Here is a 22997-nt window from a genome sequence, read left to right as displayed (position 1 = left end):
TCACTAATTCTCTCTTCTGCCTCATTTATCCTAGCAGTTAGAGCCTCCATTTTTGATTGCACCTCATTAATAGCCTTTTTGATTTTGACTTGGTTAGATTTTAGTTTTTATTTCTCCAGAAAGCATTTCTCTAATAACTTCCACACTTTTTTCAAGCCCAGCTAGTATCTTTAAAGTCGTCATTCTGAACTCTAGTTCCAACATCTTAGTGATGTCTGTATTGATTAGGCCCCTGGGAGTCGGTACTGCCTCTTTTTCTTGTTTTTTTTTTAAATTTTTTAAAGATTTTTATTTATTTATTTGAGAGAGAGAGAGAATGAGAGAGAGAGAGCACGAGAGGGAAGAGGGTCAGAGGGAGAAGCAGACTCCCCGCTCAGCAGGGAGCCCAATGCGGGACTTGATCCCAGGACTCCAGGATCATGACCTGAGCCGAAGGCAGTGGCTTAACCAACTGAGCCACCCAGGCGCCCTCTTGTTCTTGTTTTTGAGGTGATTTTTTCCGTCTTGTCATTTTGTCCAGAGGACAACAGATGAATGAGAGAGCAAAATGCTAACAGGGTAACAACCCCAGAAAAATATACACTAAACAATCTGAAGAGACCTATAACCGGGGGGAAAGAAAGAAAAAAGAAAAAGGTAAAAAAAAACAAAAACAAAAAACAAAAGGAAAGCAAAAAAACCCAGAATATGATCAAATATGATCAGGCTGGTGCATAGATCAGTGCCACACCCTAGATTTTGGTCGTATTTTCGTCTGTTAGAAGAAACTGCCCCCAAAAATTTTAAAGAAAGAGAAATGTATATATGTACAGAAATAAGGGTAAATACAATGAAGGGATGGAATATGACTGTAAAGATGAAAATATAAAAGATTTTATAAAAGGAATTGATAACGTTAATAAGTTGGTTGAAAAAGAAGAGGATTAAAAAAAAGGGGTGAGGGAGAGAATGTGATCAGGAAGGAGACTAGAACAAAGCCATACACTAGAGAATTAGGGTATATTTTGGTCTGTTAGAAGAAACTGTATCCCAAAATTTTAAATAGAGCAATTTATATACATATACGAAATTACGGTTAGCTAATATGAAGGGATAGAATATGACTCTAAAAATGAAAAATAAAAAAGATTATTTAAGAAAGGAATTGATAAGATGTTCTTTGAAAAAGGGAAATAGAAAAATTTAAAAGAAAATTGAATTAACTTTGAAAGAGTAAATCATGGGAAAAAAGTTATGAATTCTACGTGCAGTGTTCTCCTAGTGCTGGAGTTCTGCCATTCTCATTCATCGGTAAACTTGGTCTTGGTTGGCTGTTCTTGCTGATCTTCTGGGGGAGGGGCCTGTCGCAGTGGTTCTCAAATGTGTTTGCCAGAGGCCAATCTCCCCGCCCGTGCTGGGGGGCCGGGTAGGTAATCTGTTCGGGTTTGTTCTTGGGAGCTTTTGTTCCCTGCAAGCTTTCCGTACAGCTTGGGGGAGGAGACTAAAAATGGCGGCCTCCCAGTCTCCCACCGGGAGGAGCCGAGAACTCAGGTCCCCACTCCTCAGTGCACCCCCAGAGAAAAGCAATCACTCACTCCCGTCTCCCTGGTGTCCAGCCGCACTTCGTGCTCACCCGGCCTGTGACCAAGCGTTTCTATCTCTGGCACCCGACCCTGTGTGGAGGCTTCAAACCCAGCAGATCCCTGCAGTGTGCTCCTGTGCTGTTCCGATCCTGGGAGAAATGGCAGTCTCCCCGGTCTGCTGCTTGTTGGGTCCCCGCTGGAAGAGCAGGGGCCTGACTGTGCTGCGGATCACGGTTTATGGCAACCCCGAGCTGAGAGCCCGCTCCTCGCCTCCGTCTCTGCAGCTGGCTTCCCTGGTCCGATACCTGGGAGCTCTGCTGCACTCAGGCATCCCCAGTGTTTCCGTGACCCCGAGGGTCCTGAGGCCACACTGTCCTGTGAGGGTTCCACCCCCTGCTTAGGCACTGGAGCAATGTCCCTCAGCGGAGCCAACTTCTCAAAGTTATGATTTTGTGCTTCGCTGCTCTATCACTTGCCAGAAGCGGCCGAGGGAGGCCCCGTCCCCCGCCGTCTATCCTCCCGAATATCACCTCAGTTTCACTTCTCCGCACGTCCTTCCTTCCAGAAGGGTCGCTTTTCTGTTCAGAGTTGTTGCTATTCTTTTCTTTGATCTCCTGTTGAGTTCGTAGGTGTTCAGAATGGTTTGATCCCTATCCAGCTGAATTCTTGGGCCCAGACAAAATCCAGGTCTCCTACTCCTCTGACATCTTGCTTCTCCCGCCTCATTTCTCTGTTAATCTTACTAAAACACAGCACTCTTAAAACATCTCCCATGTCTGTTTTCATAGGGTTGAATTTAAATCTTTTAGCCTTGCCCTGACAACACTTTCTATCTTTTCAGTTTCCCATGTGTCCCCAGCATGAATTCTCTTTAATGTTTTGCTCATTATTTTCTCTGTCCCTTTTTTCATAGCTTATTAGAGCCAACAGGGCCCTCTCTCCACCTCCTTGTCTTTCAAACCTGAACTTTTTTTAGGAACATCACTTCCTTCATGAAGCTTTATCTGATCATCAGTTAAGAGTGAACTTTTTCCCTCAGAGCTACACTAGAACTTAGAGTTGATGTCACACAGCACCTATTTGTGCTTTCCATTTAAGTTTTGTTATTAAGGTTGTGACCTCCCTGATTGTTTTTATAAATCTCCTAATTATCTTTGTGGCACCCTTAATACATGATATATAAAAATAATTTCAGAAATTAATGTTTATACTAGTTCTCCAGTAGTTTGAGGAAATAAAGGATGTCTTTTCATTCAATTCAGTTTTGTCTGGTAGATCATGAAGACTTCTTCTTTCTCAGATCTGGCATTTGCCATTGGCTTACTCTCCATCTGAGAAGTTCAATTATGACTTTTTTTTTAATTAAACCATTCATTTCAAAACCATTATAGTAGTATTTGAAATAGTTGGTAAAGTTCAGTCTAAGAATTACTACCTTGGATGTTCTTGGCACAAGGAAAAAAGTGTATCACATTTTACTCTGAACAAGCCCTTAATGAAAGCTTTTATTTCATTTTATTTATTTTTTTAAAAGATTTTATTTATTTATTTGAGAGAGAGAGAATGAAAGATTGAGAGCATATGAGGGGGGGAGAGTCAGAGAGAGAAGGCGACTCCCTGCTGAGCAGGGAGCCTGATGCGGGACTCAATCCCGGGATTCCAGGATCATGACCTGAGCTGAAGGCAGTCGCTTAACCAACTGAGCCACCCAGGTGCGCCGAAAGCTTTTATTTTAAACAGTTTATAAATTTGATGAATATGGATAGTGCTCTGACATCAGTCCAAGAAGATTCTTTTCATTTGCTGGAATAAAGCACACAAAATAAAACAATAAAGTCATAAAACACCATCAAGTAACATTTGTTCATTGACAATCAATATTAATGCCCTGAGTCATCTTTGAATACAGTGGTGTTTTGTCAGCTATCTTCCTATGTAAAGACATAATGCAAAATGCTAATTTTGTGAAACATACTTTCTTTTGCTATTCCCAAGTGGTTGATTGTGGCTAACAAATAAAAATTATGGGTTCCAATCACTTTAGCATATCAGTATATAAAATTTTTAGTCCAGAGAACATTTCATTATCCCTTACAATTGGCATAGACATTGTAAAAATATTATAAAATCATGCCCATACTTTGAACAACTTTTCAATAACTTTTCATTCATTTACTTGAGTTAAGATCTGGAATGTTTAGTATCATTTGAAAAGGCCTGGTGAGAGCTGGCGTCAGCATTACCAACCTTTTTAAAGTTTTTTTTTTTAATAAAGATTTTATTTATTTGAGAGACAGAGAATGAGAGAGAGCGAGCACATGAGAGAGGAAAGGGTTAGAGGGCAAAGCGGACTCACTGCCAAGTAGGGAGCCTGATGCGGGACTTGATCCAGTGACTCCAGGATCATGACCTGAGCCGAAGGCAGTTGCTTAACCAACTGAGCCACCCAGGCGCCCTAAAGTTCTTGTTTATGTGAAATTCTTTCCCATTTCAGTGGCTTCCTGTATGCTGTTTCCTCTGCAGGTGGCACCATACCTGTTTCTCTTCCTACACACTTTTCCTGTCATGAAGTTTTTTCATCTTTTGGCCTTAACACTTCTTTAGAGATTTCGCTGATCCTTTTCTTTCAAAATCATGTCCCCCAGCTAAAATCACTGATTGTACACTTTAATTTCCTGCTTAGATTCATCACTGTTCATATCTGTATGTTGTGATTATTTGTCTGTTGATTCTCTATTCAGAGCAAGAGCTCTCTGAAGATAGGGAGCCTGTCCACTTTTGTTCACTGATAAATCCTTGGCAATTTAGCACAGGGAATGGCACCATAGTGGATGCTACTTATGAAGTAAACTGAGGGAATCCCAATACCTTTCTGATCCTTACCAGGATCAGAATTCCTCTACCAGACCCAGAATTCTGCTACTAACACAATTTTCTAAGAAAGCACAATACCAGTATAAGGGATAGTTTATAAAATGTTTCAAAAACCATTGTCTGGGTCCCCTTCCCTCCATTTCCATCAGGTCTTTTATACCAAGAGCATAAGCTAATTTGTATTACTAGTAAATGTTAAAGGACACAAATAATTTAAAAAATTAATTTAAGCAAGACATGGGCAATATATGGTCTTTCTTTAAAGAAAAAAATGCTCAAAAACAGTCTTTAAAATCTTTTTTAAAGTCAGTATTTCTTTTTTTTTTTAAGATTTTATTTATTTGAGAGAGAGAGAATGAGAGATAGCACGAGAGGGAAGAGGGTCAGAGGGAGAAGCAGACTCCCTGCTGAGCAGGCAGCCCGATGTGGGACTCGATCCCTGAGCCGAAGGCAGTCGCTTAACCAACTGAGCCACCCAGGCGCCCAGAAAGTCAGTATTTCTGAAAGTAAAATTGAGGACTTACATAGCAAAACTCAGGTGTTTTTTTCATTAATTTAGGTCATTTACACTATTGCACTATATTATGGCAAAAGAATCTTCAGTCAGTTGGATGTAGCTCTCCTTTGTATTTGCATGAATTTAAAATTTGAGTTACACACATTGAAAAGGTCAGTAGATAGCATTCTGGTATTTTATCAAAGATAATGTGGCTGTTTGTTGTGGCTCTGGTTCTAGGCAGTATGAAACTGTGGTTCCACTTGAAGATTCTATTGTGACTGAGGTTACAGCAACTCTACAAGAATGGGCCAGTCTGTGGAAACAACTCTATGTGGTAAGTATTGATAATTAGCTTACTAGATCTTTAAAGTTCCATTAGAAAAGTGAAAAAAAATTATCTTACATATGCCAATTACAAATTTTTAGATTTCTGAATATTTGCAACTTTATTCCTAATATTAACTGAAATATGGTATGCTGAGTGTTGTTCAACCTGAAGAGAACACATTATTTGTATGCCTCCAGTTCCATAACATCAGGGGTTTTAGCCGTCTTACTCACTGCTGTAGCCCTAGAAGCTTTCATAAAACAGGTGTGTCCTGAATGAATGAACAAACTTAAGAGTTTAATTGTGAACCTAAAGGTGGGTAAAGGCCAAGAAGTTATATCAAGTTTCTTAAAGCTACTAAGCTTATAGTATATGCCATATATGACATGTTTCACTAAGTCCACAATTAATAAAAAGATTAATAAAAACCCAATCCATATCCTCTGGAAACTTAGAGAGTAGAGAGAGATAGGACACAAAAAAATCTGGCTGAAGTAAGTGACAAGGTTTGGGTTCTGTTATTTCATCAAGATGGAATAAGCACATTCTGTTATACTCCTCTTACTAATTATAACAAAATCCTGGACAAAACCCATAAATAATCTACCAGAAAACTCTGAAAGTAAAGGAAAAGAAGGTGGACTGACTAGGGACATTTGAACTCAAGGATTGAGTGAGTTCCCTGATGGTTGTTTTTTCTTGCCTCCCATACTTGGCCTGGGCTTCTCTCTAGAGAAGCCCACCACCTGGAAATACTAATGGATGCACACAAAACGCACCAAAGAAAACCTTTTCTTTTTAGCCAAGGGATGGCTCAGAAGACAGAAACCTTCTTTTTCCTTCATATCGGACAGGTAATGTGCAGAGGTTGTAACAAGGTTTGAGTGAGATACATGTTATACAACGGTGTGAACACCATATCATCACGCTTATGAACTACAAAAGGATCAAGACAGAAACCTTTTAACCTATCCTTTATGTTTGCTAGAGAACATTGCAATAAAAGCTGCACTCCCTTGTACCCTCCCAAACAGGCATTACAATAGTGGAATTGGTGACCAGAACTCTCATCTTACACACCCACTCTTCCCCACACCTGCAATAACAAGGTGTCCTTCTCCAGTGGAGCCTTAGACCAAACTCTGACTTCTATCCCTCCCCACTACAGTAATGAGGCAGTGCCTCTCTTCAGTGGGGCCCTGCAGGAGGATTCTGACTGCAACTTCATCAGCACTTGCAAGGTGGCACCTTCCCCAGCAGAGCCTATGGTGGGACTCTGGATTTCACAACTACCCAGTGTTAACAAGGTGATGCCCTTATTTTGCAGAGTTTTGTGGGCAAAACTCTGACTTCCTCCTGTGCTCTGAAGTAAGGAAGAAGCATCCCTCCACAGAGGAGCCTGTGGTTAGAACTCTTGATTTCCACTTCCCTTGTAATAATGAGTGGGTCCGTCTCCAACTGAGCCTGTAGGCAGGACTGACTCTCACCCTCTCCCCATTAATGAGACAGTGCCCCTCTCTAGTACACGATGTGAACAGTACCCTGTTTTTCATCCTTGCCCTGCTGAAATGAGGCAGTGCTTCTCCCCACCCAAATCCATGCTGAGTATAAGTGAAGTGGAGTTCTGCTATCTAGGTAACACACTAATGGGGGAAACCAGAAGAGCACTGGAAAGACTTGATATACTAAATTGACATTTAAATCACAGCCCACAAAAGTAAGCCTAGGTTTGCCTTTTTAACTTAAGCAGATTGATCACCTGCTACAACAGAAGATTTAAATAGGAATCAGAATGTCATAGGATAATACTTAAAATGTCCGGTGTACAGACCAAATTTACTTCACATATGAAAAATCAGGAAAATCTCAAATTTAATAAGGTAAGATAATCAATAGATGCCAACTTTGAAATGATACAGATGTTGGAATCATCAGCAAGGATCTTAAAGCTGTTTTTGTAAAATTGTTCCACCAAGCAATTAGAGACACTCTTGAAACAAATGAAAACATAGGAAACTGCAGCAATAGAAGTAGAAAACATAAAGAATCAAATGAAAATTTTAGAACTGAAAAATATAGTAACCAAAATTTAAAAATAACTGGGTAGGCTCAATAGCAGAACGGAAAGGACAGAGGAAGGAATTAGTGAACTTAAAGATGGATCAATAGAAATTATCCAATCTGAATAACGGAGAGAAACTACATGGAAAAGTAAGCTTTGCCTAGGAGACCCGTGGGACAATAACAAAAGATCTAACATTTAGGCATTAGAGTACTAGATGGAAAGGATAGAATGTGGACCTAAAAAAATTTTGAAGAAATAATGGCTTAAAATTCCCAAATTTGGGGGCACCTGGGTGGCTCGGTTAGATGAGCGGCTGCCTTAGGCTCAGGTCATGATCCTGCCGTCCTGGGATTGAGTCCCACGTTGGGCTCCCAGCTCAGTGGGGAGCCTGCTTCTCCCTCTGACCCTCTCCTCTCTTATGCTGTTTCTCACTTTCTCTATCTCTCTCAAATAAATAAATAAAATCTTTAAAAAAAAATTCCCAAAATTTGCAAAAGACATAAGTCTACAGACTCAAGAAGCTGAGTGAACTCCAAACAGGATAAACCTAAAGAAATCCGTACACAAATTATTGTTAAACTTCTGAAAATTAAAGCAAAAGAAAAAATCTTTATATGCACTGTTGTATTTTTGTATTTAAAATACATATATATGTATATTAAAATTTTTATATATTTTTAAATTCCAAATTAATATACAGTATTAGATTATTTTCAGGTGTATAAGATAGTGATGCAACAATTCTATACATTACTCAGTGCTTATCATGAGTACACTCTTTTTTTCATGTTTTAAAAAAATTTCTTTAAATTTTACTCAACTAACATAGAGTGCAATATTGGTTTCTGGAGTAGAATTCATCACTTACATACAACACCTAGTGCTCATCATGACAAGTGCCCTCTTTAATACCCATCACCCATCTAGCCCATCTCCCACCTCCCTCCCTCCATTAACTCTCATTTTGTTCTCTGTCATTAAGAGTCTCTTATGGCTTGTTTCCCTCTCTCCTTTTTTTCCTTTCCCCCTTCCTATATGTCCATCTGTTTTCTTTCTTAAATTCCACATATGAGTGAGATCATATGGTATTTGTCTTTCTCTGACTAACATACTTCGCTTAACATAATATACTCTAGCTCCATCCATGTCATTGCAAATGGCAATATTTCATTCTTTTTGATGGCTGAGTAATATTCCATTATATATGTGTGTGTGTGTGTGTGTGTGTGTGTGTGTATGTCTGTGTGTGTCTGGGTTGTGTGTATGTACACACACATATACACCGTATCTCCTTTATCAGTTCATCAGTCGATGGACATGTGGGCTCTCTCCATAGTGTGGCTGTTGTTGATAGTGCTGCTGTAAACATCAGAGTGTATGTACCCCTCTGAATCAGTATTTTTGTATCCTTTGGGTAAATACCTAGTAGTGCAATTGCTGGATCATAGGGTACTTCTATTTTTAACTTTTTAAGGAACCTCCAAACTGTTCTCCAGAGTGGTTGTACCAGTTTGCATTCCCACCAACAGTGCAAGAAGGTTCCCCTTTCTCTGCAGCCTTGCCAACACCTGTTGTTTCTTATGTTGTTAATTTTAGCCATTCTGACAGTGTGAGGTGGTATCTTATTGTGGTTTCGATTTGTATTTCCTTGATGATGAGTGATGTTGAGCCTCTTTTCATGTGTCTGTTGGCCATCTGGATGTCTTCTTTGGAAAAGTGTCTAGATAAGTGCACTCTTAATCCCCTTCACCTATTTGACCCATCCCCCTACTCACTAAAGAAAAAATCTTGAAAGGGAAATGACACATTACCATTAGGGAAATGGCAGTTTGAATGACAGCAAATTTCTCATAAGAAACTATGGAAGACACAAGAAGGTGGCCGAACATTTTTTGACCCCTGAAAGAAAAAACCTGATGATACCTCAGATTTTTATATCCAGGAGAAATATACTTCAGGAATGAAGGAGAAATAAAGATAAAGGAAAGCTAAGAAAATTTGTTGCCAGCAGATTGGTTCTAAAATAGTAATTGTAAAGGAAGTTCATCAGACACAAAGGAAGAGATAATGAAAAAGATACTTGGAACATAGGAGTGAAGAAAGTAAAGGAAGGGATAAATTCTCTTTAGTTTTTAAAATTGTCTTTGAGGATACAAAGCAAAAATTATAACACTGATATAGTTCTCAATGTATATAGAAGTTATATTTAAGAAAGATGTATCTAAAGTGGTAAGGGAAAGGGACATAAATTATAGTAAGGTATCTGCATTCTATTTCAAGTGGTAAGATGTTCATACTAGTAGACTAATAATAATTTATGTATATTATAATCTCTATAGCAATCATTAAAAACATTGCACAAAGCAATATAATAAAAATACTATAAATAAACCAAATTGGAATACTAAAAATGTTCAAGTAACCTTATAAGAAATTAAGAAAGGGAAAACGGAGGAAGGTGAAACAGGGAACAAATACTAAAATGGTGGATGTAAATCCTAACATATGAATAATAAAAAGATAGAAATTGGCAGAGTTGATAAATAAAAAGGACTTAACTGTGTGGTGTCTGTAAGAAACTCACTTCATATATAATAACACAGGAGGTAAAAAGAAAAATATATACCATGCAAATACTAATCAAAAGAAAGCTTGAGTAGCTATATTAAAAAGAGATTATTATATTAATTATGGATTATTTCTTCCTTAAATAAATAAAAATAAAAATAATTGTGTTACTATAAGTGGGGTGCCTGGGTGGTTCAGTTGGTTAAATGTTCGACTCTTGATTTCAGCTCAGGTAATGATCTCAGGGTTGTGAGATTGAGCCCTGCATCGAGCTCCATGCAGGGAGTCTGCTTGAGATTCTCTCTCTCCCTCTCCTTCTGCCCCTCTCCCATGCTTGTACATGTTTTGTCTCTCTCTAATAGATAAACAGAATCTTTAAAAAATTATATTAGTATAAGAAAAAAATTGACATCAGAATAAAGAAAACAACCAGAGACAAAGGGACATCACAAAATGGTAAGAAGATCAATTCCCCAGAAGACATAATAATTTTAAATATGCATGCACCAAAAAACAGCTGCAAAATAAATGGAGTAAAACCCGAAAGGACTGAATAGAGAAAATGGGGAAATCATCTGTTATATTTGGGGATTTATAACCCTTACCCCTAGTAATTGATTACAACCACTTGACAAAAGTCAGCATGGATAGTTAAGAACAGAACAATGCCGTCAACATCAGGATCTAATTGAAAGTTTTAGAATGTTTCATCCAGTTAAATTAGAATACAGATTTTTTTCAAGCATACATGGAACATTCACCAAGACTGACAATATCTTGGGTCATAGAAAAACTGACAAATTTGCAATAACTCATGTCATACAAAGGATATCTCGACAATAACGGAAACAAACTGGAAATCAATAACAGAAAGACAACAGGAAAATATTGAAGCACTTAGAAATTAACACACTGTGAATTGTGCAAGACTGTTGAATCACAGATCTGTACCTATGAAACAAATAATACAATATATGTTAAAAAAAAAAAGATAGCAGGAGGGGAATAATGAAGGGGGGCAAATTGGAGGGGGAGACGAACCATGAGAGATGATGGACTCTACAAAACAAACTGAGGGTTCTGGAGGGGAGGAGTATGGGAGGATGGGTTAGCCTGGTGATGGGTATTAAAGAGGGCACGTTCTGCATGGAGCACTGGGTGTTATGCACTAACAATGAATCATGGAACACTACACCAAAAACTAATGATGTAATGTATGGTGATTAGCATAACAATAAAAATTTTAAAAAAATTAACACTTAAATAATCCATGGATCAAAGAGGAAGTCTCAAGAAATAAAAAATATGTTGAATGTAAATGAAAACTTAATGTATTAAAATGTGTGGGATGCAGGGGCGCCTGAGTGGCTCAGTTGGTTAAGCGACTGCCTTTGGCTCAGGTCATGATCCTGGAGTCCCAGGATTGAGTCCTGCATCGGGCTCCCTACTCAGCAGAGAGTCTGCTTCTCCCTCTGACCTTCCCCCCTCCCATGTGCTCTCTCTCTCTCATTCTCTCTCTCTCAAATAAATAAAATCTTCTAAAAAAATAAAAAAAAAAAAAATGTGTGGGATGCATTTAAAGCAGTGCTGAGGGGACATTTATAACATTAAGTGCATATAATAGAAAAAAAACATGATGTCAAATCAATAATTTCAGCTCCTACTTCAAGAATCTAAAAAAAAGAAGATAAACCCAAGTAAGCAGAATGCAGGAAAAAATAGAGCAGAAATTAATGAGATTAAAAATAGAAAAATGAGAGGAAAAAATCAAACCAAAAGCCGGTTTTTAAAAATATCAATAAAATTAATGAACATCTACCAAGACTGACAAAGAAAATGAGAGAAAATAATAATTACCAATATACTGGGACTAAAGAAAGAGACTCACTGTAGATGCCACAGACATTAAATGGGTAATAAAAGAATACTATCATATGTAAGTGAGAATATCTACATGAATAAAACAAATCCTTGAAAATCACAAAATCACCAAAATTCACCCAAGATAAAATTGGTAATCTTAATATCCAACAGCTATTAAAGTAAATTTATGAAAGTCCTTTCAAAAAAGAAATGACTAGGCCCAGACGGTTCCACTGGTAAATTCTACCAACAGTCTAAAGAAGAAAAACCAAGAGATCATATCATTGTCAGAAAAAGCATTTGAGAAAATCCAACACTCTTTCATGATAAAAACTCTCAGCAAGGGGTGCCTGGGTGGCTCAGTTGTTAAGCATCTGCCTTTGGCTCAAGTCATGATCCCAGGGTCCTGGGATCGAGCCCCGCACTGGGCTCCCTGCTATGCAGGAAACCTGCTTCTCCCTCTCCCACTCCCCCTGCTTGTGTTCCCTCTCTCACTGTGTCTCTCTCTGTCAAATAAATAAATCTTAAAAAAAAAAACCTCTTAGCAAACTAGGAATAAAGGGGGCTTTTTCACCCTGAGAAAGGGCATTTATGAAAACCTACAGCGAATGTCATACTTAATGGTGACTGTCTGCTTTGGGGAGCAAGGTTGAGGATGTCTGCTTTTAACAGGTTTATTCAGGTTAGTACTGGAAGACTTAACCAGTGCAGTAAGGCAAAAAAAAAGGAAGAAGGGACATACAGAATGAAGAGAAAAAGCTGGTCCTATTTGCAGACCAGACCTATTTGCAGAAAATACAAATCAAAACTACAGTGAAATATCACCTCGCACCAGTCAGAATTGGCTACATAGGAAATCCCAAAGAATCTACAACAAAACCCACTAGAGTGTACAAAAGATACTCCTAAAACATTTAAGTTTGCAGTTATAGGATAGCAACTCAAAATACTCTTTCTTTCAGTCAATTAATTAATTATATTGCCATATATTAGCAATGAATAATTGGAAACCAAATTTTTAAAACAATACTATCAAAGACCTAAATATGAGACATGAAACCATAAAAATCCTAGAGAAGAACACAGGCAATAACCTCTTTGACATTGGCCATAGCAACTTCTTTCTAGATACGTCTCCTGAGACAAGGGAAACAAAAGCAAAAATAAAGTATTGAGATTTCATCAAAATGAAAAGCTTCTGCACAGCAAAGGAAACAATCAACAAAAGGCAACCTATGGATTGGGAGAAGATATTTGCAAATTGCATATCTGGTAAAGGATTAGTATCCAACATATATAAAAACTTAAAAATCAACACCCCAAAAATGAATAACACAATTAAAAGATGAGCAGAAGACATGAATAGACATTTTTCTAAAGAAGACATATAGATGGCCGACAGACACACAAAGAGATGCTCAAAACCCATCACCAGGAAAATACAAGTCAAAACTACAGTGAAATATCACCTCACACCAGTCAGAATGGCTAAAATCAACAACACAAGAAACAAGGATGCAGAGAAAGGGGAAGCCTCGTGCACTCTTGGTAGGAACGCAAGCTGGTGCAGCCACTCTGCAAAATAGTATGGAGGTGCCTCAAAAAGTTAAAAATAGAAGTACCCTATGATCCAGCAATTACAGTACTAGGTATTTACCCAAAGGATACAAAAATACTGATTCAAAGGGGTATATGCACCCTGATGTTTATAGCAGCACTATCAACAATAGCCAAACTATGGAGAGAGCCCAAATGTCCATTGACTGATGAATGGATAAAGAAGATGTGGTATCTACATACAATGGAATATTACTCAGCAATCAGAAAAATGAAATCTTGCCATTTGCAATGACATGGATGGAGCTAGAAAGTATTATACTAAGCAAAATAAGAGAAAGACAAATACCATATGATTTCATTCATATGTGGAATTTAAGAAACAAAGCTATAGAGAACAAACTGATGGTTACTGGATGGGAGGTGGGTTGGGGGAATGAGTTAAATAGGTGATGGGGATTAAGCAGTGCACTTGTGATGAGCACCAGGTGTTGTATGGAAGGGCTGAATCACTAAATTCTACACCTGAAACCAATATTACACTATATGTTAACCTAAATTTAAATAAAAACTTGAAAAAAAATAATGGTGTTTTAAACAAAATACACATTTATTTCTTTTTCAAGTGAGCACAGGCATTCTGGATTTGGTATGGTGGCTCTACAGTCAAAGACTCAGGATCAGTAATGTTCTGAATAAATTAGAGCTGCTATTTGATGCAATATCTTAGAACATTTAAAATTTGAAAAATCTTTCAGGTGTGCTTTGAGGCCAGTATACTCACTGATTTTCTAGAGACATGGAAAAACTTGAAAGTGGGAGGCTTGTGTTGGAAAGAGGACAACTGCAAACAATATTTTTTTAAATATTTTATACCTAAAGTTTGAAATTGTCATGATAATTTTTAAATTTACCTTCTGATGAATGGAATGTTGGAATGTTGCCTTTCTTTGCCATTTTAACAAATTGCAGTGTTACTGGTTAATTCTTTTAAAAGTATTGTTGGGACGCCTGGGTGGCTAAGTTGGTTAAATGACTGCCTTCGCCTCAGGTCATGATTGAGTCCCGAGAAGCAGGCTCCCTGCTCAGAGGGGAGTCTGCTTCTCCCTCTGCCTGCTTGTACCCCTGCTTGTGCTTGCTCTCTCTTTGACAAATAAAAAAATTTTTTTAAAAATATAAAAGTATTGTTAATATGATAAGTGTCAAATGATTGTTATTCTATTATGAATGTAGGAGGTCAGTCATGTAGCCAGTGAAATTCAAAACAAATGAATACACATCTTCAAATAACTCTTTCTACTGGGAGAGAATAAAAGTTTGTTATATTACTAAAATCAATAAGAGAGCTAAACATTATCCTTTTGTTTTTCCTACTTAATTTCAAGCCATATAGTTCTTCTTAATCTAACTTTACTAAGAGCAAAGTAACTACCTGGCTGTCCTCTGAGAAAGAGTATACTTAAGAACCAGAATGAATCGAGGTTAACTTTTAAAGTCTAATTTATCTGATGCTGAAAACAAAAGAAAAATAAAAGACGAAGAGTAAGCTGAGAAACAAGTCTCAACATATTTAACATCTTTTTGTATATAGAGTACATAAAAATCAATAGGAAAACCAGTAAGAATACCAGTAGATAATCAGCAAAGATACAGACAAGCCATTCACAAAACAATACATTAAGGAAATACCCAGTCTCACTAGTAAGAGATGTAAATTAAATGAGTGACATAATGAGATAACCCTAACCATTCCCAGATATTCTCCTTCAAATTAACAGGCAAGAAAGTGAAATTTATTTTTATTTTTATTTTTTTAATATATTCAGTTAGTCAACATATAGTATACATCATTAGGTTTCAATGTAGCATTCAACTATTCATTAGTTGTGTATAACACCCAGTGCTTATCACAACACGTGCCCTCCTCAATACTCATCACCCAGTTACCCCATCCCCCCATTCCCCTCCCTTCTGTAACTCTCAGTTTGTTTCCTGGGGTCCAGTCTTTTATGATTTGTCTCCCTCTCTGATCTTTTCCCATTCTGTTTTCCCTCCCTTCCCCTGTGGTCCTCCGCGGTATTCCTTATGTTCCACATATGAGAGAAACCATATGATTGTCTTTCTCTGCTTGACTTTCTTCACTTAGCATAATCCCCTCCAGTTCCATTAAGAAAAAAAAAAAAGGAAGTGAAAATACTTGCTGGTGGATATCAAGTTTTAATTAAGCACATCTGAAAAATAATTTAGTAAAAGCCTTAAAATTCTTCAGACTTTTAAGTAATAAAAGTAATTCTAATTCTGGGAATTTGTTTTAGATAATAATGTTAAATATGAGAATGGAGTGACTATTTCATAAATATTTACATGGAAGCAGTATTTGCAGTAGCAAAAATAAATTTACTTATTCAAATGTGCCAGCTGTGGTCCAGTTAAGATATAGATGTGTTAGTGCTTACATTAAATAGTATATTATATACTATTATTTAATATAATATATATATTAATGCTTACATTACATAGTATATTATATATTATTATATAATAAAGTGAATTTATGTAGAAATTATAAAGTATAATCTCACCTGCATTATGAAAATATATTTGGAAAACACACAAAGAAAATGCACCATAATTTTAATGAAGATTAATTTAGGGGCCAAGATGTTAGATTCTTTTTCTGGTCAATTTTAAAAATTTTGAATTGTTATTATATATTAGTATTAGGAAAAATAAAACTTTCGTTGAAATAAATAATAAATGATATCGTGAAATACTACTACCAGTGTTAAGTGAAAAAGATAACATATACAAGAGATTAAGGTAGGAGATTATACTAGTTAATTTGCTATGTTTAGTTTTTATCACAGTATCAGCAAGTATATATTAAATTGTAGAGAAAGGGCTTTGGACATGGTCTTAAATCTGAGCCTTTCATCTTCTATGTTAGGCTTCTTATTAAATCATAGATTTATATTACCCATTTATACACAAAAATTATTTCAGAGTTGTTAGAGATGAAATAAAATTGCATATAAAGCTTCAAGCACTAAATCAGTGTTGATTATATTATCTTGTTTTTGATATGAATTATATGTCTCTCCAGGTATACATAATTGACATATATTTTCTGATATAGGTGATATTTAGAATGATAGGAGTTTCATCACTTAAGAAGCTTCTCTCTGTAGAGAAATAAATAGACTCAATGAAATGGACTTCATTTGTGTAATGAGGTATAATGGAGTGCTTGGATAAGAGTATGTATACCTGAGCCAGGATAGAAAAACCTCCATCCTTCTGAGGCAGTTAAAACCTTAATTTCTCATTCCAGTAACCTTATTTTGATATGAAAACCATCATTTATGGAAAATGGTGACATCATTACTCATTCCTGTCAAAAACATGATTGTGAAATTTTAAATATTTATGCTACAAGTACTTTTTGGGTTTTTTAAGCAAAAGCACATTAGAAATCACACATGGGGTCGCCTGGGTGTCAGTTGGTTAGGTGTCTGCTCAGTTGGTTAGGTGTCAGTTGGTCATGATCCCAGGGTCCTGGGATGGAGCCCCACATGGGCTCTCTGCTCAGTGGGGAGTCTGCTTCTTCCTGTCCCTTTGTGCGTGCTTGCTCTCTCTCTCAAAAATAAAAAAAAAATCTTAGAAAGAAATCATACACAGAGGTATCTTTCTCTTTTTGCCAAGATAAAAATTGAAGTCAATTATTAATAAAACTAGAAAATAAATATATTAGAGTTATCTTTATTCTTCATTTTTAGAGTTATCACAGCAATGGAAAAAAGAAAAATTTCCAACAACTAAGAAATCTTCATCAAAAAACTATATATAGTTGTTTCATTTTCTTTATTTAAATTTATTTATTTATTTATTTTACTATGTTATGTTAGTCACCATACAGTACATTATTTATTAGTTTTTGATGTAGTGTTCCATGATTCATTATTTGCATATAACACCCAGTGCTCAATTAGCCAAGGTATAGTATATCATTAGTGTTTGATATAATGTTCAGTGATTCATTAGTTCAGTATAATACCCAGTGCTCATCATATCACGTGCCCTCTTTAATGCCCATCACCCAGTTACCCCATCCCCCCACCCACCTCCCTTTTCACAACCCTCAGTTTGTTTTCCAGAGTCAAAGTCTCATATGGTTTGTCTCCCTCTCTGATTTCTTCCCATTCAGTATTCCCCCCCTACCTTATTGTGCTCTGCGCTATCCCTTATGTCCCACATCTGAGTGAAACCATATGATAATTGTGTTTCTCTGATTGACTTATTTCACTGGCATAATACTCTCCAGTTCCACCCATGTTGATGTCAATGGTAGGTATTCATCCTTTCTGATGGCTGAGTAATATTCCATCGTGTATATGGACCACATCTTTTTTATCCATTTGTCTGTTGACGTGCATCCCAGCTGTTTCCACAGTTTGGCTATTGTGGACCTTGCTGCTATGAACATTGGGGTGCATGTGCTCCTTCTTTTCACTACACCTTTATCTTTGGGGTAAATACCCAGTAATGCAATTGCTGGGTCATAGGGTAGTTCCATTTTTAACATCCTGAGGAACCTCCATACTGTTTTCCGGAGTGGCTGTACCAGTTTGCATTCCCACCAGCAGTGTAAGAAGGTTCCCCTTTCTCCACATCCTCGCCAACATTTGTTGTTCCCTGTCTTGTTCTATGAGTGGGTTTAACAACCAATTATACTTTCTGTTAAGGTGACACTATAGGGGTGCCTGTCTGGCTCAGTATAGCATGTGACTCTTGATCTTAGGGTTGTGAGTTCAAGGCTTATGTTGGGCACAGAGCCTACTTAAAAAAAAAAAAGACACTATGAATTAAATATAAAATGATATGTACTTGCATTAATTTTGGATTATGAATTTTCCCTCAAGTGTATAACTGCAGCATTTTATAATTGTAGCTAAATTGTTTTAGTCATTTATTTGTACTATTTTAGGATGACATGATACTAGAATTTTTGCTTTCACATTAAAAACTCACATTTATTTGAGTATCTGTAATGAAGTTTACCCTGTAGTTTACTTTTCCTTTTTGATAGAATATACCTTAACACAGCAATATTTTCATGTTATAGGAAGATATTAACACACATTTCTAATAGAACATAGAGATTAAAGATATGCTTTATAACAGTTCTACTTTGTATTGAATAAGAGGTTTTTAAATTTTTTTCAGGAATCCCTAAGAAATGAACATTTCCTAGATTCTATTAGAAATAAGGCACAGCTCTCTAAATTCTGCTGTATAATGTCTTTCTAATCTTTGGAAGATTAAATTTGTAAATTGAAGGTGGCATGTCATGTTGGGGTCCATGTAAAGAACAGAAGATATAAAATCCATTTTTATGGTCATCCTAAGAACATTGATTTGCCAGGTTTACAAACATACATTGGTTTGCTTACATCATCATATCTTTTGGGTCCAGTGAGAGGAATTCAGCAGAGAAACATTTTATAGTGACTAAGTACATGGGCTCTGGAGCGATACTCCCTGAGTTCAAATTCTGATGCTACAACTTGGTAGCTGTGTGATTTTGTGCCTCTTAGTTTTTTCCTAGGAGATAATAATGGTGTCTACCTCCTAGGGTTGTCATGTCGCTTAAATGGTATGAAAGTTTAGAATGGTACCTGGCACATTTTTAAATGCTTGATTAAATGCTTACTCATTATTTCATTTTTGTTGTTATTTAATAGGAATGATATTTACTGTTGTAGGAGTCTGTTCCTAAAGCAAGTCTTCTATCTTCTTTAGTCCTACATTTTTACAAAGATATGCTAGCCTCCATCCCACCTTATCCTAAAAATACTAATCTTTAGAAGTGCAAGCTCTTTCTCTTGCTGCCTATTCAAATATATTTTGTACATAACAAAGTGATAGTTTTAAAAGATTTTCTTTCCAAGTATATTCTGTAAATCAGTGCTTTAATGACTTTTAAGGCTGGTATTTTCAATTGAAGATAACTTTTAGTATATTTTATTATAGCTAGGTTTATAATCTAAGATAATATTTTGGCAGGCATCCTTGTGGCTATCCAGTATCTCCATTCCTCTTTTTCCTTATTAAAAGAGCCCCAAACAGTTTAGATTTGCAGTGTGTACAGCTAAAGTACCTACCTTTTTAGACTCCCTTGAAGCTAGGAGAGATGGTGTGATGAATTTCTGGTCATGAGCTATAAGCAGAAGTTTCTACAAAGTGGTTTCTGGAAAAGCCATTGTAAATCTTATAACAAGTGAATTTACTACATCGTTATATGCTGGAGCTGCCATCTTATTACTAGGAGATGGCATTTATGAGGTTAAAAATCACCTTCCAAGGATTGCAGAACACAAAAATAGAAGATATCTAAGATATTGCTGACACTGTACAATCACTGTAAAAGCCGTAGACTACTTTGGAATTTTTTGTTATGTGAAAAACTAATTCTCTATTTGGTTAAATCCTTTTATCAGGTTTATAAAATGCAGACAAACACAAATCTAATTGATTTATGAGGTATCACTGAAGGAAGAGTGAATTGACTCACTATATGACTGATTACCACTACTTTTAATTCACTAGTTTTATTTGTTTTTCTGTAAAACAGTGGACCTGCCTTCATTATTGTCTGTATCTGTTGAAATGGAAAGAAAAATATTTTTAAATTGTTTATATACAAATGCATATTTTAAATTTACTTTTTCTTTTAGATTTAAATTTCACTGACGAGTATTTTAATCTTATAATACATAGCTTTTATAGCAGACATATTCAACTTACATTTGTTTGGAAAAGTTATAGACTCCATGAAGACATGATAACTAAAGGAAAGATAACCTAAGTAGTAGATATTATTTCATTTTATTTTATATTGCCTTTTTTAATTGGCTAAATTTTCTTTGTGAAGTGCATTTTCATTTCAGTGTTCTTTTTGAAAGTATTTGCAAAAGAAAAGATAAATTAGGTTCCTAGATTACTTTTATATCATCATTGGGGAATAATTGTAATAAAATAATATAACATCAGGATAGTTGTATGGAAACAGAATGTTAGAATTGAACTATTTCTGCCTTACATACACTTACATCCTATTTTAAGGCCCAGGACTGCTCCCACTACCACCCACATGCAAGATATGCTAAGAAACTGTGAAGCATGTTTGGTTAGCAGTAGGTCAATTTAATGAAATATGTGTAACATTTGTCTACTAAAAACTACAATATATTACTGAAAGATTAAAGAAGACCTAAATAAATGGAGCAAGATGTCATGCTCGTGGAGTGGCAAACTCAATTTTGTTAAGATGTCCATTCACTCCAAAATTAATACATGCATCAACACAGTAAGTAAGAAGCAGAATTTCAGTGGGCATATTTTGGCAGAAATTGATTATGTTTATTCTACAATATATATATGGAAACATAAATGGCTGGAGTATCCAAAGAAAACTTGAGGGAGAACCAAGTTGGAGGTCTTTGTATATGTGATTTCAAGACTAACTATGAAGTATAGTAATCAAGACAAAAGGTATTGACAAAAGGATAGGCATATACATCAGTGGAATAGAGACAATAACTGACCAGACAGATATAGTCAATTAATTTTTTTCATTATTTATATATTTAAAATGAAGATTGTGTATAATTTAAGGAGTGCAACGTGATGATCCAATACATACATAGTTGGTGAAATAAGTACTAGAGGCAACCTCATTAACATGTCACCTCTTCACATAGTTACCATTCTTTGTGTGTGATGACTGTCCCTGAAATGTATTCTCTCAGTATATTTTTAGTCATCAGTGCAGTGTTATTAAGTATAGTCATCATGCCTGTATATTAGATCTCTGGATTATTCATCCTATGTAACTGCAACTTTGTACCCTTTCAGCAACATCTTCCATTTCGTCAGCCTTTGATACCACTGATCTACTCTCTGCTTCTGTAAATTATTCTTTTTTTAGATTCTGTATATGTTATATAAAAGTATATTTTAAAAATATTTTGGGGAGCCTGGGTGGCTCAGTCGTTGGGCATCTGCCTTTGGCTCATGTCATGATCCCAGGGTCCTGGAATCAAGTACTGCATCGGGCTCTGCTCAGCCTGCTTCTCCCTCTCCCACTCCCCTGCTTGTGTTCCTTCTCTCGCTGTCTCTCTCTCTCAAATAAATAAATAAAATCTTAAAAAAATATGTGGGTGTGTATATTATAATATCTATGTAATCCTAAATGATATACGCTTATACAGGTGTTTATATGGTAAAATTACTGTGTACAAACTTTTCTACAACTCCCTTTTATTTTATCTCTTAATGGTATGTTTTCACATTTATTCATGTTGTATTTTTTGTTATATTAGTAGTTATTCATTTCATGATTATATAGTATTCCATATGATTATGCCATATTTATTATCCATTCCACTGTTGGTTGACATTAAGGTTAATTCCTTTTTTTTTTTTTCCCATGTTCAGGAGTGAGACTGGTCTATAATTTTCCTTTCTCCAGTGGACTTGGTCTGGTTTTGGTATCAAGATCATACTGACATCATAAAATGAATTGGAGAGTTTTCTCTCTTTTTAGTTTCTAAAAATTTTTATGTAATATTGTGATTACCTGTTTCTTGAATATTTGATAGAACTACCTTTAGGATAGTGTTTTCTTCATGAGATGATTTTTTAAATTACTGATTCTATTTCTCTAATTATTTCTGAATCATTCAGGATTCTTGGGGTTATTTTTGATAATTTCTTTGTTCTTGGAATTTTTCTATCTCACTTAAGTTTTTAAAAATTTTTTTATTGTTATGTTAATCACCATACATTACATCATTAGTGTTTGATGTAGTGTTCCATGATTCATTGTCTGTGTATAACACCCACTGCTCCATGCAGAATGTGCCCTCTTTAATACCCATCACCAGGCTAACCCATCCTACCACCCCCTCCTCTCTAGAAACCTGTTTGTTTTTCAGAGTCAATCGTCTCTCATGGTTCGTCTCCCCCTGATTTCCCCCCCTTCATTCTTCCCCTGCTGATATCTTCTTCTTTTTCTTTTTTCTTAACATATATTGCATTATTTGTTTCAGAGGTACAGATCTGTGATTCAACAGTCTTGCACAATTCATAGCGCTCACCATAGCACAAACCCTCCCCAATGTCTATCACCCAACCACCCCATCTCTCTCACCACCCCCACTCCAGCAACCCTCAGTTCCTTTCCTGAGATTAAGAATTCCTCATATCAGTGAGGTCATATGATATATGTCTTTCTCTGATTGAATTCGTTCAGCATAACACCCTCCAGTTCATCTACGTCATTGCAAATGGCAAGATCTCATTCCTTTTGATGGCTGCATAATATTCCATTGTGTATATATACCACATCTTCTTTATCCATTCATCTGTCAATGGACATCTTGCTCTTCCCACAGTTTGGCTATTGTGGACATTACTGCTATAAACATCGGGGTGCAGGTACCCCTTCGGATGCCTACATTTGTATCTTTGGGATAAATACCCAGTAGTGCAATTGCTGGATTGTATGGTAGCTCTATTTTCAACTGTTTGAGGAACCTGCATACTGTTTTCCAGAGTGGTTGCACCAGCTTGCATTCCCACCAACAGAAAAGGAGGGTTCCCCTTTCTTCGCATCCCTGC

The 22997-nt window shown here is 36.3% G+C and overlaps 1 protein-coding gene and 1 non-coding gene across 2 annotated transcripts in view; one reads left to right on the top strand and one right to left on the bottom strand.

The window, feature by feature from the left end:
• DOCK3 (dedicator of cytokinesis 3) overlaps window positions 1–22997 on the top strand; it is a 558375-nt gene that overhangs the window by 265341 nt on the left and 270037 nt on the right. Inside the window, 1 exon segment of the mRNA XM_088022140.1 lies at window positions 5173–5269. Coding sequence (XP_087878266.1) covers window positions 5173–5269 — 97 coding nt within the window.
• On the bottom strand, window positions 6108–6211 carry LOC114225134 (small nucleolar RNA U13). The gene has a single exon (XR_003612508.1). It is a non-coding gene; the product is annotated as a small nucleolar RNA U13 (small nucleolar RNA).

This window comes from Eumetopias jubatus, unplaced genomic scaffold, assembly GCF_037043125.1.
Source record: "Eumetopias jubatus isolate StellerSeaLion01/CBP00866 unplaced genomic scaffold, mEumJub1_p1.0 scaffold_1, whole genome shotgun sequence".
Lineage (NCBI taxonomy): Eukaryota > Metazoa > Chordata > Mammalia > Carnivora > Otariidae > Eumetopias > Eumetopias jubatus.
Note: the sequence above shows the minus strand (reverse complement) of the source record. Positions and strands in the feature narration are given on the sequence as shown.